General features: G+C 43.6%; 1 protein-coding gene across 9 annotated transcripts in view; it reads left to right on the top strand.

Moving 5' to 3' along the window:
• Positions 1–18,395, top strand: part of depdc5 (DEP domain containing 5, GATOR1 subcomplex subunit) — a 252,686-nt gene extending 234,291 nt beyond the window's left edge. For 7 of the 9 annotated variants that reach the window (XM_059983254.1, XM_059983250.1, XM_059983249.1 and 4 more), the window contains 2 exons: positions 2,679–2,761; positions 16,673–18,395. In XM_059983254.1, the coding sequence (XP_059839237.1) occupies positions 2,679–2,761; positions 16,673–16,968 (379 nt within the window). In that variant the 3' untranslated portion in view covers positions 16,969–18,395. Of the gene's footprint in view, positions 1–227; positions 2,762–16,672 lie in introns of all 9 variants that reach the window. The other 2 variants (XR_009514533.1, XR_009514532.1) reach the window with 2 other exon arrangements.
• The last annotated feature ends 1,685 nt before the right edge of the window (positions 18,396–20,080 follow it).

Below are 20,080 nucleotides of genomic sequence, written 5' to 3'. Positions count from 1 at the left end.
CTTCGTATCCCCAGTTGGTGCTATGGCTATTAAAGTCACCAATAATGAGGTACATTTTGCCCTGGAGATCTAGGTAGACACATGAATGGTTCATTAGGGGGTTTGTAGACTGAAATTATATTTATGTGTTTTGTTTCAACTTTTTTTTAAAAAAAAGCTTCCCAATCCTCTAACTTCCCACTAACTTTTGCTACATAATATCCCCTCCTTTGCTTTTTGCTGTACAGGCAGTCCCTGAGTTACGAACATCCAATTTACGGACAACTCGTACTTACAAACCGAGGAAGGAGAACACCGTCCACCATTTTAAGTCGGATCACGATGCCGTCCACCATTTTAAGTCATTGCTGTTGACACTGTGTTGAGCGTTTAACTCTGTATTTGGTTTAAATTGTAAGATTCACCCTGACCCCGCCCCCCCCCCCCCTTCCAGTTGGCTGTTGGCTGTTGGCGCAGTGAGATCAGTGCCGGGCTCAAGAACGGAGGTTCCCGAGTTCGATCCAGTGACAGACTGCTCCCATGCCGGGTTGATGTCAATCCAGTGACTCCCGTACCGTCCGTGCCGGGTTGATTTCAAGCTCGCAAATCGACCGCATAAAAAAAAACACAGCCACCTCCAGTTTAAATTCCCACGTGAAATATTGTGGAGGATCAAATACCCAAACCCAGCATAGCCCCCACTTGTCCCATTTGGCCTGTCTCAATGCGATGATCCTCAGGACCGAGCGAACCTCGGGAGCCAGCAGAGCTTGGGACCCGCCACCCGCAGTGTTTCTGTTCTGTTGACAGGGTGCGGTGGTCCTTAGGATTCAGCAGACCACAGGAGCTGGCGCAGCTCAGGATCCGCTGCCTGCAGTGTTTCTGTTCCATTGACGGGAAGCGATCGCAATTGAAAGTAAAGTGGAAATAATAAAGCGTTTAGAAAGAGGTGAAATGCCATCCGTCATTGGAAAAGCGTTAGGCTACAGTCGGTCAACGATCAGAACAATTTTAAAGAATAAAGTGAGAATAATGGAGCATTTGAAAGGCCCTGCCCCGATGAAAGCTACAATTACTACTAAGCAACACAGTGGTTTAATTGTTGGAATACATACGTTTCTTAGGTGTTTTATATGCATAGAAAGGTAAAATATATACTATATACTAAGACAAACATTTGACTGATGCTAAATAATACCGATGTACTTGTTCTGACTTATGTACAAATCCGACTTAAAGACGGACTCAGGAACGGAACTCGTATGTAACCCAGGGACTGCTGTATTCGACTTTCCTTTTCAGCCATGTTTGCCCTCAGAATACTATGTATCTGTCCTGGGGAGCAATTTGGAAGGCACATGACAGGTATGTAGTATTCTAAAGGGCAAACATGGCTGACAAGGAAAGTCAAATACATTTACAGCAAAAAGCAAAGGAGGGGATATGATGTAGCAAAAGTTAGTGGGAATTAAGAGGATTGGGACGCTTTTTTAAAAAAAAAGAAAAGGCTGCTAAAAAAAAATAAGGAGAGAAAAGATGATATCAAAGAGGACACCGACGTTGGAGAGGACGTACTGGGCGATAAAGAAATGGCAGGCCAGCTCACTGTATTTTGCTTCAGTCTTCTGTGGAAGACACCAGCAGTATGCAAGAAATTGCCAGTAAAGGGAAAACAGTGGTGGATGAAATATATGTAGGGATGTGTATGGTCATGTACTTTGGTAGAAACATTAAAGGTTTAGACTATTTTCTAAATGGGGGAAATTCAGAAATGACAGATGCAAGGGACTTGGGAGTCCTCGTGCAGGATTCCCTAAAGATGAACATGCAGATTGAGTCAGTGATAAGGAAGGAAAATGCATTGTTAGCATTCATTTTGAGAGAACTAGAATATAAAAGCAAGGATGTAATGCTGAGGTATTATAAGGCATTGGTCAGACCACACTTGGACTATTATGAGCAAGAATGGGCCCCTAATCTCAGAAAGGATGTGCTGCCATTGGAGGTTGGTCTGGAGGAGGTTCATGAGAATGATGCTGGCAATGAAAGAGTTAATGTATGAAGAGCGTTTGATAGCCTTGCACCTGTAATCACAGGAATTTAGAAGTATGAGAGGGGATCTCATTGAAATCTATTGAACATTTGAAAGGCCTAGATAGAGTGGATGTGGAGAGGATGTTTCCTGTAGTGGGAGAGTCTAGGACCAGAGGACATAGCCTTAGAATAGAAGGATGTCTCTTTAAAACAGAGATAAGAAGTGATTTCTTTAGCGGTGGGTGGTGAGCCTTTGGAATTCAGTATCATAGACGGAGGCCAAATCATTGGGTATATTTAAAGTGGAAGTTGATAGGTTCTTGATTGGTAAATGCGTCATAGGTTATGAATAGAAGGCAGGTGAATATGGGTTGAGCAGGATAATAAATCAGTCATGATTGAATGGCAGAGCAGACTTGATGGGGCTAAAGGCCTAGTTCTGTTGCTGTGTCTTAATGTCTTAACTCACCCATTTTCATCCCATGCCTGCCTCCATATCAAGAGACTGGGTGGTGGTATTGACCAGCAGGCAGAGTCTCTATGGTGGAGCCAACTGTGATGAGCTGTTGAAGGACAGGGTAGAGTATCTGTGCCAGCCCATGGACTGGGGCCACCAGGGTTTCTTGCTGTGTGCTCCTCTGATCCTGCTTCCCTCTCTGTTGCAGGTTTGGATTTGTTCAAGACAAGTACTCAGCCTCAGCCTTTAACTTCCCTGCAGAGAACAAGCCACAGTACATACATGTCACAGGTGAGTGCCACTGTGCTGCTGGGAAGCCACATTCCTTAGAGCCCATGGCCGTGCTGACAGATGCTCAGTACAGTCAGCAGCTCCCATCTATGTACCAATCCGTGTTTCTTAAACATTGAAATTGAGCTCATATGCACCACTTGTGCTGACAGCTCATTCCACACCCTCCCGACCCTCGGAGTGAATAAGTTTCCCCTCCTATTCCCCTTAAACATTTCTCCTTTCACCCTTAACCCATGACTTCTAGTTGTAGTCCCATCCAACCTCAGCAAAAAAAGCCTGCTTGCATTTACCCTAACTGAACCCCTCAGAATTTTGTATACCTCTATCTTATGGGAAACAGGGAAATGGCAACAGAATTTAATGCGTACTTTAGATCTGTCTTCACCAGGGAGGACACAAGCAATCTCCCAGATGTATGGATGGGCCAAGGTCATAAGATATCAGAGGAATTGAGACAGATTGACATTAGGAAAGAAACTGTGATAAGTAGACTGGTAGGACTGAAGGCTAATAAATCCCCGGGTCCAGATGGTCTGCATCCGAGGGTTCTAAAAGAGGTGGCTCAGGAAATTGCGGATGCATTGGTAATCATTTTCCAATGTTCCTTAGATTCAGGATCAGTTCCTGAAGGTTGGAGAGTGGCTAATGTTATCCCACTTTTCAAGAAGGGAGGGAAGGAGAAATCAGAGAACTATCCTAACTAGCCTAACGTCAGTCGTGGGGAAGATGCTTGAGTCCATTATTAAGGACGAAATAGTGGCACATCTAGATGGCAGAAATAGGATTAGGCCGAGCCAGCATGGATTTACCAAGGGCAAATCATGCTTGACAAATCTGTTGGAGTTTTTTGAGGGTGTAACAAGGATGTTAGACGAGGGTAAGCCAGTGGATGTTGTATACCTAGATTTTCAGAAGGCATTCGATAAGGTGCCACATAGGAGATTGGTGAGTAAAATCAAAGCTCATGGCATTGGGGGCAGGGTTTCAACATGGATAGAAAACTGGTTGGCAGATAGAAAGCAAAGGGTAGCAGTGAATGGGTGTTTCTCAGACTGGCTGGAGGTGACTAGTGGGGTACCACAGGGCTCTGTATTGGGACCACAGCTCTTTACGATTTATGTCAATGATTTAGATGAGGGCATTGAAAACTATATCAACAAGTTTGTTGACGATACTAAACTGGGTGGCAGTGTGACATGCGAAGAGGATGTTAGGAGAATACAGGGAGACTTGGATAGGCTGAGTGAGTGGGCAGATACTTAGCAGATGTCATTCAATGTGAATAAATGTGAAGTTATCCACTTTGGAAGCAGGAACAAGAGGGCAGAGTATTGTCTGAACAGTGTAGAGTTAGGTAAGGGAGAAATGCAAAGAGACCTAGGAGTCCTAGTTCACCAGTCAATGAAGGTGAATGAGCAAGTGCAACAGGCAGTGAAGAGGGCAGATGGAATGTTGGCCTTTGTTACAAGGGGAATTGAATACAAGAGCAGGGATGTCCTTTTGCATTTGTACAGGGCCCTGGTGAGAACACACCTGGAATATTGTGTACAGTTTTGGTCTCCAGGTTTAAGGAAGGACATTCTGGCAGTTGAGGAAGTGCAGCATAGATTCACTAGGTTGATTCCTGGGATGGCAGGGCTGTCTTACGCAGAGAGATTGGAGAGATTGGGCTTGTACACGCTGGAATTGAGGAGATTGAGAGGGGATCTGATTGAAACGTTTAAGATAATTAAAGGATTTGATAGAGGCAGGAAATATGTTCCAGATGTTGGGAGAGTCCAGTACCAGAGGGCATGGATTGAGAATAAGAGGTCAGTTATTTAAAACAGAGTTGAGGAAGAGCTTCTTCTCCCAGAGAGTTGTGCAGGTGTGGAGTGCACTACCTCGGAAGACGGTGTAGGCCAATTCTCTGGATGCTTTCAAGAAGGAGCTGGATAGATATCTGATGGATAGGGGAATCAAGGGATATGGGGACAAGGCAGGGACTGGGTATTGATAGTGAATGATCAGCCATGATCTCAGAATGGCGGTGCAGACTCGAGGGGCCGAATGGTCTACTTCTGCACCTATTGTCTATTGTCTATCAAATCTCTATCAATCATCTACTTTTCATGGAATAAAGTCCTAACCTATTCGATCTTCCCTTACAACTCGGGTCCTTCAGTCCCAATAACATCCTTGTAAATTTTCTCTGTACTCTTTCAACCTTATTTACATCTTTCCTGTAGGCAGGTAACCAAAACTGCATGCAATACTCCAATCTGGGCCTTGCCAAAGTCTTGTACAACTTCAACATAACATCCCAACACTTGTACTCAATACTTTGATCTATGAAGGTCAATATGCCAAAAATGGATCTGCGTTTCTAGATCCTTTTGTTCTACTACACTCCTCAGTACACTGTGTAAGGCCTACCCGGTTAGTCCTACTGAAGTGCAAAACCTTGCACTTGTCTGCATTAAGTTCAATCTGCCATTTTTCAGCCCCTTTTTTTCCAGCTGGTCCAGATCCTGCTGCAAGCTGTGATAGTCTTCCTCGCTGTCCAATACACCCCCAGTCTTGGTGTCATCTGCAAATTTGCTGATCCAGTTAACAACATTTTTATCCAGATCACAAATAACAAGGGCCCAGCACTGATCCCTGCGGCACTCCACTAGTCCCAGTCAGAGAGCCAACCATCTACTACCACTCTCTGATGTCTCCCTCAAAGTTGTTGGCTAATCTAATTTACTATCTCATCTTGAAGCAACTGAACCTTCTTGACCAACCTCCCATGTGGGACCTTGTCAAATGCCTTGCTAAAGACCATGTAGACAACATCCACAGCCTTTCCTTCATCCTGTTTCCTGGTAACTTCCTCAAAAAAACACAATATGATTGGCTAGACACAACCTACCAGGTACAAAGCCATGCTGACTATCCCTAATCTGGCCCTGTCTACCCAAATACTGGTATATCCAGTCCCTTAGAATTCCTTCCAACAACTTTCCTACTACTGGTGACAGGCTCACTGGCCTATAATTTACTGGTTTATTTTTAGAATCTTTCTTAAATAGTGGAACCACATTAGGTATCCTCCAGTACCTCACCTGTTGCTAAGGATGATTTAAATATCTCTGCTAGGGCCCTTGCAAATTCTGTGCTTGCCTCGCACTGGATCGAAGGAAACACCTTGTCAGGCACTGGGATTCATCCACCCTGACAGCAAACACTATATAGGGTTCATGACGGTGCTGCTGCTTTGCCTCACTTCTGTAGACTATGTGTCCATCTCCCGAGTAAAGACAGATGCAAAAATTCCACTTATGATCTCCTCCATCTCTTTCAGCTCCATTCTGATCTTTCAGAGGTTCAATTTTGTCCCATGGAATCCTTTTGTTCTTAGCATATCTGTAGAATTCCTTGGGATTCAGCTTCACTTGTCTGTTAGAGCAACTTCAGACCATCTTTTAGCCCTCCCAATTTCTTTCTTTAGTGTTCTTTTGCATTTCTTATACTACATAAGCTTCTTATTTGCTTCAACCTGCCTATATCTGCGATGCATCTGCTATTTTTCCTATGCCGGGGCTCAATCTCTCTTGTAAGCCGAGGTTCCCTGCACTCATTATCTTCACCTTTTATTCTGACAGTCATATACAAAATTTCACTTTGGAAGACCTCTCACTTACTAAGTACACCTTTACCAGAAAACCATTTGTCCCAATTCACACTTGCCAGATCCTTCCTGATACCATCAAAATTTGCCTTTTTCCAATTTAGAATCTCAATCCATGGACCAGACATATCTTTTCCCAGATTTACTTGGAAACTAATGATCACTAGAAGCAAAGTGATCCCCTACACAAACTTCTGTCACCTGTCCCATATTCCCTGATAAGAGATCAAGTATTGCATGCTCTTCTGTTGTGACTTCTATGTACTGATTAAGGAAACTGTCCTAAACACATTTGACAAACTATCCAATCTAGTCATTTTACAGTATGGGAGTCCCAGTCAATATGTGGAAAGTTAAAATCACCTACAATAACATGTTTCTTGCAGCAGTTTGTGATCTCTCTGCAAATTTGTTCCTCTAAATCCTGTGGACTGTCTATAATATAGCCCCATTAACGAGGTCATAGGAACAGAGAAAACCTGCAGCACAATACAGGTCCTTCGGCCAACAGTACTGTGCCGAACATGTGCATACTTTAAGAATTACCTAGGGTTACCCATAGCCCTCTGTTTTTCTAAGCTCCATGTACCTAACCAGGAGTCTCTTAAAAGACCCTATTGTATCCGCCTCCACCACAGTCGCTGGCAGCCCATTCCATGCACCATTACTCTCTGTGTTATAAAAAAAAACACAACAACAACAACACACACTGACATCTCTGTACCTACTTCCAAGCACCTTAAAACTGTGCCCTCTTGTGTTAGCAATTTCAGCCCTGGGAAAAAACCCCTGACTATCCACAGGATCAATGCCTCTCATCATCTTAGACACTTCCATCCGGTCAGCTGTCATCCTCCTTTGCTCCAAGGAGAAAAGGCTAAGTTCGCTCAACCTATTCTCGTAAGGCATGCTCTCCAATCCAGACAACACCCTTGTAAATCTCCTCTGGACCCTTTCTATGGTTTCCACATCCTTCCTGTAGTGAGGCAACCAGAACTGAGCTCCATACTCCAAGTGAGGTCTGACCACGGCCCTAAAAAGCTGTAACATTGCCTCTCAGCTCTTAAACTCAATCCCATGGTTGGTGAGGGCCAATACACCAGATGCCTTCTTAATCAAAGAGTCAAACTGCGCAGTGGCTTTGAGTGTCAGACCTCAGGATCCCTCATTTCCCCACACTGCTAACTGTCTTACCATTAATACTATATTCTGCAATCATGTTTGACCTACCAAAATGAACATCTCACACTATACTGCGTTGAACTTCATCTGTCACTTCTCAGCCTAGTTTTGCATCCTATCGATGTCCTGCTGACATCTCTCCACACTAATCACAACGCTCCCAACCTTTGTGTCATTAGCAAATTTACTAACCCATCCCTCCACTTCCTCATACAGGATATTTATAAAAATCGCAAAGGGGTCGCAGAACAGATCACTGGTCACCAACCTCCATGCAAATATGACCTGTCTACAACCACTCTTTGCCTTCTGTGGGCAAGCCAATTCTGGATCCACAACTCAAAGTTCCCTTAGATCCCATGCCTCCTTACTTTCTCAATAAGCCTTGCATGGGGTAACTTATCAAATGCCTTGCTGAAATCCATATACACTACATCTACTGCTCTACCTTCATCAATGTGTTTAGTCATGTCCTCAAAAAAATCAATCAGGCTCATAAGGCATGACCTGCATTTGACAAAGCCATACCGACTATTCCTAATCCTATTATGCCTCTCTAAATGTTCATAATTCTTGCCTCTCAGGATCTTTTCCACCAGCATACCAACTACTGAAGTAAGACTCACTGGTCTATAATTTCCTGGGCTATCTCTACTCCCTTTCTTGAATAAGAGGACAACATCCAATCCTCTGGAACTTCTCCTGTCCCCATTGATGATGCAAACATCATTGCCAGAGACTTATTCAACTTGATGCTTTCTAAAAGCTCCAGCACAATGTCTTTCTTAATGTCTATATGCTCAAGCTTTTCAGTCTGCTGTAAGTCATCTCTACAATTGTCAAGGTCCTTTTCCGTAGTGAATACTGAAGTAAGGTATTCATTAAGTACCTCTGCTATCTCTTCCAGTTCCATACACACTTTTCCACAGTCACACTTGATTGGTCCTATTCTCTCACATTTTATCCTCTTGCTCTTCACATACTTGTAGAATGCTTTGGGGTTTTCCTTAGTCATGCTCGCCAAGGCCTTCTCATGGCCCCTTCTGACTTTTCTAATTTCATTCTTAAGCTCCTTCCTGCTAGCCTTATAGTTTTCTAGATATCTATCATTACCTATTTTTTTGATTTTGTAAGCTTTTCTTTTCTTCTTGACTAGATTTTCAACAGCCTTTGTACACCATGGTTCCTGTATGATACCATCCTTTCCCTGTCTCATTGGAACATACTTATACAGAACACTACGCAAATATCCCCGAACATTTGCCACATTTCTTCCATATATTTCCTTGATAACCATATAACATATAACCAGAACTGAAAATACACATAGACTAAGATGTTAACTGTCCTGTGGTATCATCAGTTGATCTGCCACCTGTTTTCAGGAGTTTCGGCCCACTTATGATCAAGACTCCCTCGAGGTGGTGGGCCAGCAGTGCTAAAGCACCACCTCCCACTGATGAGCTTAACAACCTGGCATCTGCCTCTGTCAGAGTTGTTGGTCGCATCCATCCAACAGATAGTCTACTCTTCAGGTACCTATGCAGCTACTGAAGAGTTTACAAAAGATGGATACACTGTCCGACTATCTGCCCCTCTGGACGTACTTAGTCCACACCCATTATGATCCTGCCTCAGCTACAGCCCTGCTGGTTGATCTGATCTCTCTTCTAGTGAAGCCAAGGTCACGCAGCCACTTCTGGAAAGTGAACACAATAAAGCCGCGGCACCCTACTTCGAATGGATAGCATGAGACCTTCCACTCTCTGTCTCTGTACTCTGATCTTAATTCTGCATACTTGGTTAACTTGCGCTCATGGGCTTCATCGATGTTGCCTTCCTAGGGCAACAATAACCACTTCTCTGCTGGTGTCAGACCAGATGATTATATCTGGACGCAATTTGCTCCGGGAAACTGCCTTTCCCGTCCAGGTTGACCTTAACACACCAGTCATTGGCTGAAGAAAGTATGCTTGATCGTGGGCCTGCGCTGTACACCCTTGACTTGGAGCCTTCTTTCACAAATGATGTGCGATGTTCTGTGCAGCATGGGGCTTGAGATAAGTTGTGCTGCAGTACTCTCTGCTCAGCCGCTTCTGTTACAACTTTGAGAACGTTGTTATGTCTCCAAGTGTACATGCCGTTGGAAAGATTGACTCTGCATGCACTCAAAATATGCTGAAGTGTTCCCTTCTCGCCACAAGTATTACGCCTGTCTGACATATAACCATATAAAAATTACAGCACAGAAACAGGCCATCTTGGCCCTTCTAGTCAGTGCCGAACGCTTTCTCACCTAGTCCCACCGACCTGCACTCAGACCATAACCCTCCATTCCTTTCCTGTCCATATACCTAACCAATTTTTTTTTTTAAGATGACAATATCGAACCTGCCTCTGCCACTTCTACTGGGAGCTCGTTCCACACAGCTACCACTTTCTGAGTAAAGAAGGTCCCCCTCCTTTTACCCCTAAACTTTTGCCCAATAACTCTCAACTCATGTCCTCTTGTTTGAATTTCCCCTACTCTCAATGGAAAAAGTCTATCCACGTCAACTCTATCTATTCCCCTCATAATTTTAAATACCTCTATTGAGTCCCCCCTCAACCTTCTATGCTCCAAAGAATAAAGACCTAACTTGTTCAACCTTTCTCTGTAACTGAAACCCAGGTAACATTCTAGTAAATCTCCTCTGCCCTCTCTCTATTTTGTTGACATCTTTCCTATAATTCAGTGACCAGAACTGTACACAATACTCCAAATTTGGCCTCACCAATGTCTTGTACAATTTTAACATTACATCCCAACTTCTATACTCAATGCTCTGATTTATAAAAGCTAGCATACCATAAACTTTCTTCACCACCCTATCCGCATGAGATTCCACCTTCAGGGAACTATGCACCATTATTCCTAGATCACTCTTTCTACCACATTCCGCAATGCCCTACCATTTACCATGTATGTCCTATTTAGATTATTCCTACCAAAATGTAGCACCTCACACTTTTCAGCATTAAACTCCATCTGCCATCTTTCAGCCCACTCTTCCAACTGGCCTAAATCTCTGCAAGCTTCGAAAACCTACTTCATTATCCACAATGCCACATATCTTAGTATCATCTGCATACTTACTAATCCAATTTACCACCCCATCATCCAGATCATTAATGTATATAACAAACAACATTGGACCCTGAGGCACACCACTAGTCACTGGCCTCCAACCTGACAAACAGTTATCCACCACTACTCTCTGGCATCTCCCATCCAACCACTGTTGAATCCATTTTACTACTTCAATGTTAATATCTAACGATTGAACCTTCCTAACTAAACTTCTATGCGGTACCTTGTCAAAGGCTTTACTGAAATCCATTTAGACAACATCCACTGCTTTACCCTCATCAACTTTCCTTGTAACCTCTTCAAAAAATTCAGTAAGATTTGTAAACCATGACCTTCCATGCACAAATCCATGTTGACTGTTCCTAATCAGACCCTGTCTATCCAGATAATTATATATACCATCTCTAAAAATACTTTCCATTAATTTACCCACCACTGATGTCAAACTTACAGGCCAATAATTGCTAGGTTTACTCTTAGAACCCTTTTTAAACAATGGAACCACATGAGCAATACACCAATCTTCCAGCACCATCCCTGTTTCTAATGACATCTGAAATATTTCTGTCAGAGCCCCTGCTATTTCTACACTAACTTCCCTCAATGTTCTAGGGAATATCCTATCAGAATCTGGAGATTTATCCACTTTTATATCCTTTAAAAGCACCAGTACTTCCTCTTCTTTAATCATCATAGTTTCCATAACTAGCCCACATGTTTCCCTTACCTTACACAATTCAATATCCTTCTCCTTAGTGAATACCGAAGAAAAATTGTTCAAAATCTCCCCCATCTCTTTTGGCTCCACACATAGCTCTCTACTCTGAATTCTCTAAGGGACCAATTTTATCCCCCACAATCCTCTTGCTATTAATATAACTGTAGAACCCCTTTGGACTTATTTCCACCTTACTTGCCTCATATCTTTTCTAATTTCTTTCCTAAGATTCTTTTTATATTCTTTATATTCCTTGAGCCCTTCATTTACTCCATGCTGCCTATATTTATTGTAGATCTTTCATTTTCCACACCAGGTTTCCAATATCCCTTGAAAACCATGGCTCTCTTCAAACTTTTAACCTTTCCTTTCAACCTAACAGGAACATAAATATTCTGTACCCTCAAAATTTCACCTTTAAATGAGCTCCATTTCTCTATTACATCCTTCCCAATAAACAAATTGTCCCAATCCTTCTAAATCCTTTTGCATCTCCTCAAAGTTAGCCTTTCTCCAATCAAAAATCTCAACGCTGGGTCCAGACCTATCCTTTTCCATAATTATATTGAAACTAATGGCATTGTGATCACTGGTCCCAAAGTGCTCCCCAACACATACCTCTGTCACCTAACCTATCTCATTCTCTTACAGGAGATCCAACACTGCCCCTTCTGTAGTTGGTAGCTCTATGTATTGCTGCAAAAAACTATCCTGCACAGATTTTACAAACTCCAAACCATCTAGCCCTTTTACAGAATGGGCTTCCCAGTCTATGTGTGGGAAATTTTAAATCTCTCACAATTACAACCTTGTGTTTACTGCAAATATCTGCAATCTCCTCCAATTCTCACTCCCCATTAGGCGGTCTATAATACGCCCCTATAAGTGTTACTACTCCTTTCCCATTCCTCAATTCCACCCAAATAGTCTCCCTAGACGAGCCCTCTAATCTATCCTGCCAGAGCACCACTGTAATATTTTCTCTGACAAGCAATGCACCACCTCCCCCTCTTGCCCTTCCGATTCTATCACACCTGAAGCAACGAAATCCAGGAATAGTTAGTTGCCAATGACACCCCTCCTGCAACCATGTTTCACTAATAGCTAATCATTTTTCCAGGTATCTACCCATTCTCTAAGCTCATCCACCTTTCTTACACTGCTCCTAGCATTAAAACAAATGCATTTAAGAAATTTTCCACCTCTTACTCTCTGTTTATCCCTATTGGTGCAAACAACTTTACTATCTTCTTTTTCTTCCTTCTCCCCTACATCTTCGGTCTCAGCGCTCCCCTTCTGTATCATCTGCCTATCCTCCCTCACACAGTCTACAAGTTTTCTCTATTTGTGAACTAACCTCCTCTCTCCTCGTCTCTTCAATTTGATTCCCACCCCCGAACCATTCTAGTTTAAAGTCTCCCCAGGAGCCTTAGTAAATCTCCTCGCCAGGATATTGGTCCCCCTAGGGTTCAAGTGCAACCCGTCCTTTTTGTACAGGTCACACCTGCCCCAAAAGAGGTCCCAATGATCCAGAAACTTGAATCCCTGCCCCTTGCTCCAATCCCTCAGCCACGCATTTATCCTCCATCTCATTCCATTTCTACTCTCACTGTCGCATGGTAATCCTGAGATTACTACCTTTGCGGTCCTTCTTCTCAACTCCCTTCTTAACTCCCTATATTCTCCTTTCAGGACCTCTTCCCTTTTCCTACCTATGTCATTGGTACCTATATGTACCATGACCTCTGGCTCCTCACCCTCCCACTTCAGGGTATCTTGGACGCGATCAGAAGCATCCCGGACCCTGGCACCAGGGAGACAAACTCTCCTGACTGCGTCCACAGAATCGCCTATCTGACCCCCTATCGAGTCCCCTATTACTACTGCCTTCCTCTTCCTTTCCCTACCCTTCTGAGCTACAGGGCCGGACTCTGTGTCCCCCAACAGTACTCAAACAGGAGTACTTATTGTCAAAGGGACAGCCACTGGGGTACTCTCTAGTACCTGACTCTTCCCCTTCCCTCTCCTAACCGTGGCCCACTTGTCTGCCTCCCGTGGCCCTGGTGTGACCACCTGCCTGTAACTCCTCTCTATCAACTCCTCACTCTCACTGACCAGATGAAGGTCATCGAGCTGCAGCCCCAGTTCCCTAACACGGTCCCTTAGGAGCTGCAGCTCGGCGCACCTGGCGCAGATATGAACGTCTGGGAGGCTAGGAGACTCCAGGACCTCCCACATCCGACCCCGAGAACAACAAGCTGCCCTCACACTCATAATTCCCCCTTTCCTCAAATAACAGGAAAAACTAAAACTAAACCTATCTTGCCTCACCTGTTTCCACCTAAGCTTGTTGAGCCAAAGTCCTTAAGCCTTCACTCTGCTCCCAGCTCACTCCACTGCCCGTGAACGACACTGCCCACTGTATAAGGCTGTGTTCCTTTTAAATCTTCCACGCTTCTCTGCCTGACGTCACACGCCTGTGCAGTCCCGCCTCTCTTAACCCCGATGAGAAGAAAAAATCAAAATGGTTCCCGCAGCACTCCTGTTCTGATTCTCAGACTTCCTTCTCCAAACATCTGTTCCCAATTTATGCTTCCAAGTTCCTGTCTGATAGCTTCATATTTTCCCTTACTCCACTTAAATTGTTTCCTAACTTGTATATTCCTTTCCAATGCTATGGTAAGAGAGGTAGAATTTGATCACTATCTCCAAAATTCTCTCCCATTGAGAGATCTGGTTCATTTCCCAATACCAGATCAAATACAGACGTTTCTCATATAGGCTTATCGACATATTGTGTCAGGAATACACCTAACAAACTCCACCCCATCCAATCTCCTTGCTTAGGGAGATGCATTTTTCCCAATATTGGGGTAATTAAAATCTCCCACCACAACAACCCTGTTATTATTGTACCTTTCCAGAATCTGTCTCCCTATCTGCTCCTCAATGTCCCTGTTACTATTGGGTGGTCTATAAAAAAAACACCCAGTAGAGTTCCTAACTTCCACCCACAGAGGCTCAGTAGATAATCCCTCCATGACTTCCTCCTTTTCTGCAGCCATGACACTATCTCTCATCAGCAGTGCCACACCCTCTCCTCTTTTGCCTCTCTCCCTGTCCTTTCTGAAACAGGTAAAGCCTGGCACTCTGACCATTCTTGCCCCTGAGCCATCCAGGTCTCTGTAATGTCCACAACATCAAAGCTCCAAGCACTGATCCATGCTCTAAGCTCATCTGCTTTGTTCATGCATTAAAATAGACTCCTTGCATTAAAATAGACACATCTCAAACAATCAGTCTCAATATATCCCTTCTCTATTACCTGGCTATCCTCCTTCTCACACTGTCTCCAAGCTTTCTTGATTTGTGAGCCAACTGCTCCTTCCTCCATCTCTTCAGTTTGGTTCCCACTCCTCCCCCCAGCAATTGTAATTTAAACTCTCTCCAGCAGCTTTAGCAAACCTCCCTGCCAGGATATTGGTCCTCCTGGAATTCAAGTGCAACCCGTCCTTTTTGTATAGGTCGCTCCTGCCCCAAAACAGGTCCCAATGATCCAGAAATCTGAATCCCTGCCCCCTGCTCCAATCCCTCAGCCATGCATTTATCCTCCACCTCACTCTATTCCCATATTGATCATCGCGTGGCACAGGCGGTAATCCCGGGATTCCTATCTTTGTGGTCCTGCTTCTCAATTTCCTTCCTAACTCCCTTTTTTCTGTTTTTAGGATCTCCTCCCTTTTCCTACCCATGTTGTTGGTACATATTGGTTGTCCTCTGGCTCTGGCTGTTCTCCTTCCCACCACACGATATCATGGACGTGATCAGAAACATCCCGGACCCTGGCACCTGGGAGGCAAACTACCATCCATACTTCTTTTCCTGTGTCCACAGAATCACCTGTCTGACCCCCTAACCATAGAGTCCCCTATCACTGCTGCCATTCTCTTCCTTTCCCTACCCTTCTGAGCCACAGGGCCAGACTCTGTGCCAGAGGTGTGGCCACTGTTGCTTTCCCTGGATACGTTGTCTTCCCCCCCAACTATTGTTAAGGGGGACAGCCACAGGGGTACTCTCTAGAATCTGATTTTTGCTCTTCCCTCTTCTGATTGTTACCCACTTATCTGTCATACCTTTGTATTTCTTAGTTCCACCGATAGCACCCACTAGACGAGTACTCCAGAGTGTCCTGACTAAGCACTGTTGTGACACTTCCCCGACTAGTAATGCCACCCTAACTCCTTTAATCCCTCCCGCTGTGTTGCATCTCAAATGATGGATCCCCACCCCTCCCAGCGGCCAAGTTTCACTAATGGCTACAATACCATAATTCCAGGTGTTGATCCATGCTCTGAGCCCATCAGCCTTTCCTACAATTCCTGCATTGAAATATACACAGCCCAGAATATTAGTTGTACGTTTTGTTTCTTGACTTTGTCTGAGGTCTTAACAACATCTGGCTCCATAATCCTCCATATCTGTTCTGGCATTCTGGTTCCCATCCCCCTGCAACTCTAGTTTAAATCTCACCTTGCAGCACTAGCAAACCATATTGCCAGGATATTAGTCCTTCTCCAGTTCAGGTACAAACAGTCTCTACTGTATAGCTGCGCTACAAAATTGTCCAGCCAGTCACTCTGGGCCAACAAAGCCTCCTCCATATACTGGGTTTGGATTTACTGTTTTGTGGTTTGCATTCACAGGAATTAGGAGTAAGGCTTTTTATCCTAAAAGAGATTTCCTTTGTTTTCCTGCATGTCCTTCCTTTCGCACCCCAGCCATGATGAGTATCCAGAGTATGTGTTCAGGAATTCCCAGCAGTCTGCTGGTATGTGATCAGATTCCTAGCTGACCCACTAAGAGCGCTGGCATGACCTTGTAGGTTCCTACCAGGAGTCTGCTGGTATAGATGAGGTATTCCCAACTGTCCCACCAGTAGTCTACTGGTGTGCCATCAAATATTCCCAGCTGTCCCACCAGGAGTCTGCTGGTGTGCCATCAGATATTCATAGCTGTCCTACTGGGAGTCTGCTGGTATACTTCAAGTATTCTCAGCTATTTCTGAGTGACACAGTCTGCCAACTGTAAGTTGCCAAGTATTATTCTTGTAAAAGTGAAAGTGCTAATATGGTTTAAAAAAAGATCATGCTGAAAAGGTAGATATGTGACTAGTTCCTTAGTGTGATGGGCTGGCCTTAACACAGTTATTGTTGGTCATCCTAGGGACCGTGTTCCTTCAGCTGCCTTATTCCAAGCGCAAGCTGACGAGTGGCCAGCAGAGACGGCGGAGGAATTCCACCAGCTCCAGCACCCAGAGCCTCTTCGGTGAGGAGAAGATTGGCTATAACTGGGCCTACAACACCATGTTGACCAAAACTTGGCGATCCAGTGCCACCGGGGATGAGAAATTCGCTGATCGTCTGCTCAAAGACTTTACTGATTTTTGCTCCAATAGGGATGATCGCTTGCTTAACTTCTGGGAGAGCTGCCTGGACAAAATGCATTCCAGTGCACCATAAGAAAGCAAAGCTACGTGTGTGGATAGCTAGTCACGACATATGCATCCATTTTCTATCTGATGTAAGCTGGTTCACTGCCAGTTGGTATATGTGTTATTCTTTTCCCTAATGGCCGATAGTCAATTTCCTTTGGTGCATCAATCCCTCTTCTTTTCATTGGTTGAATGGTGAATACCCTTAGTGCATGCATCCAAGCAGAGCACATTGAGGATGGTACATTTTGGTGATATGCAATGATATAGGTTCCCATTACCTTCTGCATTGTCTCCTGCTGCCTCTGCTGAAGTTTCCAGAACAACAATTCCTTTACCCCACTCAAGTTTGACGTGAGTGATCTGTTTGATCACACTGAATTTAGTATTTTCTCTTTCAAAAGCCTGGCTGGAATCCATTTGGGCAGAGGAGGTGCAGCTTTCTGCAATTCAAAAAAAAGAGGGGTTTTGGAAAGGTCCAGAAACGCCAAAGAGAATTAGCTTCATCTGCTCTCACGCCTCTCAGTGGTGTGTAGTTGATTCCCTTTATTGATCAGATCTTTCCCCAACAAACAGTATTCAGTTTCTTGCTCCTTACAAGCCTAATTGACTTGGTCCCCAAACTGCTACCTTATGGAAAGTCCACATTCTGGCTGGCATCACTCTGCTGTTGAGCCTTTGTATACTGAAATATTTACCTCTCTTGTTGAGAGGGGAATGGAATGACCTGACTGCAGAGTTGAACACTGCTGCTGGCACAGTCCTGCTAACAAGAATATTTGTAACAGTCCAGTTTGTAATGTGATTGACTAACACCTACACCATCTCCTGATTCTATCTTTTTTGTGCATTACCTTCCTTAATTTTCTTTGTTATTCTCAGTCTCCAATACTGACATTCTTGCCTAAGTTAATGGTGGTGTTGGTCCAAAGAATGGAAATCCATTTATAGACTGCAGTACGGGAAGTTTCTTAATGGCTTCTGTTGAATTAATACCAAAACCAAACTCAAACTCCAATTATAATCAATAGAAGATATAGCAGCATCTGTCTGTACTTATGGATCTGCTGAAGTGAGAAAATAAGAAAGCTAGGGGAGCAGCAATGTCTGCATGGATTTCTAAGGAGTGGTTTTTTACATTGACTTGTGCTGGCAGGACGGCCATGTTGAACCATAATGGGAATAACTTACGATCTCTAGCAAATATGTTGCACATTATCTCAATGTAGTCACTAAATAAGAGGAGACAATGGAATATTTGTTGGGCCAATCCACTTGTGTGAGAATTTAAATTATTACCATAGCTGGGGACAAGCCCCCATTGTTGTATGGCTGTGATATGTGAAAGTGCCCATTTTCTCCAATACTCTTGTAAAGAGAAAGCTGCGCCTTTGACTCGTCCTTGGCTTTATCTTAATAATTTATATTTGCAAATAAAGAGGAAAAAAGATTGTTTTACTTTGTTATAATTTTTGAAATTCTGAAGAGTATATTGTTAGATTGCGCAATGTTGACTCTTTAGACCAAGATTTTTAAAAATTTCTCAACAGTGGATTTTCAGTTTCAGTAGATTTTAACAAAGTATCCCCTTGTCTTGAGATGCTGATCTTGAAGCCATTGATAGCCAGAGATATGGGGCAGCTGGGAGCACATTCTTCCCCTTAACACTTCATCAAATTGATCTCCTCAAGCAGTTCATCGTCAATCAAGTCGTCACTTTTTTTTATTGTCATTTCGACCATAACTGCTGGTACAGTACATAGTAAAAAAATGAGACAACAATTTTCAGGACCATGGTATTACATGACACAGTACAAAAATTAGACTGAACTATGTAAACACTGCCTGATTTTCCTGTGTGCCTACCTTCTGATCAAGAGGGCACAAACCATTGAAACCGTGGCTCAGACGGTTGTTTATTAATCTCATGGGGATGGTTTTGGGGACAGAGAGGAACTTTAAGGGTCAGATTAAGGTTTTTGGGCAAGGATGGTGACAGGTTAGAAGCCAGGCTTCTGCTCTGCATTCGAAGTTCAGCAATGTTGATGGTTGAAGGACGTCACTGTGGTCTGTGCTTCCACTAGGCGCTCAGAGTGGCTAAGGACATCTGCAGTCCAGGTCTCCACTCTGTGCTTGAAGGCTAGCGATGTCGACGGGTAACAAAGAACATCTGTCAGTCCCAGGATCGGAATTCTGGAATTCTGTGTGAGCAGGAGGCACGAGGGCTGTTGAGTTGGCTAGCCTTGAGTTCAGGGTCCTGTCATCAGCTAGTCGGGGGAGATTGATATCAGAGATCGAAGCCAATAAACTGCAGATGTTGAAAATTTCAATAAAAACCAAAAATGCTGGAAACACTCAGCAGGTGGGACAGCGTCTGTAAAGAGGGGAGCAGAATTAATGCTTTAAGCTGAAGTCCCTTTGTCAGAGTTGTGAAAGAGACATAATATTACTGACATTACAGAGAGAGGCAGGGAAGGATAGAACAAAAGGATAATCATTCCTATCAGAGACATTCTCTTTGCCTCTCCTTCCACACAACCTCTCTCAAACGTAAAACTGCTTTTTTCTCTTTCCCATTACCAGTGAAGTGCCCCAGTTCCGAAATGCTGCCTGACCTGCTAAGTGTTTCCAACATTTTCTACTTTTGTACAAGACTTAATGTGATTCTCGCCCAAGATTTACATACTGTAATTGGAGCAAGATGACCAGTTATATTTGCTGTCTAAATTGCTTGATGTACCTTTATATTAACCTTCTGTGACCTATCAGTTTTGTCTCCATTAATACATCCTAACCTGTGAGCTCTGTCCCAGAGCAATTTGTAACATTTTAAGTTTATTTTACAAACTTGACTGAGGTTTTTTTGAGGAGGTGACAGAGGAAATCAACGAGGGTTGAATAGTGGATGTTGCCTACATGGACTCAGCAAAGCCTTTAACGGTTTTTTTCATGGTAGTTTAATCCAGAAAATTTAGTTGTTTGGGTTCCATAGAGTTTTGGTAGTTTGGATTCAGTGTTAAATTGTAAATTGAAGACAGAGGATGTGTTATAAAAATGTGTTATTCTGGCTAGAGATCCATGATTAGTGACGTTCCACAGGGATTAGCGCTGGGAACTGTTTGTGATATTTATCAGTGACA

The sequence above is a fragment of the Hypanus sabinus genome, chromosome 10 (genome assembly GCF_030144855.1).
Source record: "Hypanus sabinus isolate sHypSab1 chromosome 10, sHypSab1.hap1, whole genome shotgun sequence".
Classification (NCBI taxonomy): domain Eukaryota; kingdom Metazoa; phylum Chordata; class Chondrichthyes; order Myliobatiformes; family Dasyatidae; genus Hypanus; species Hypanus sabinus.
This window is presented reverse-complemented; position numbering and strand designations above follow the sequence as displayed.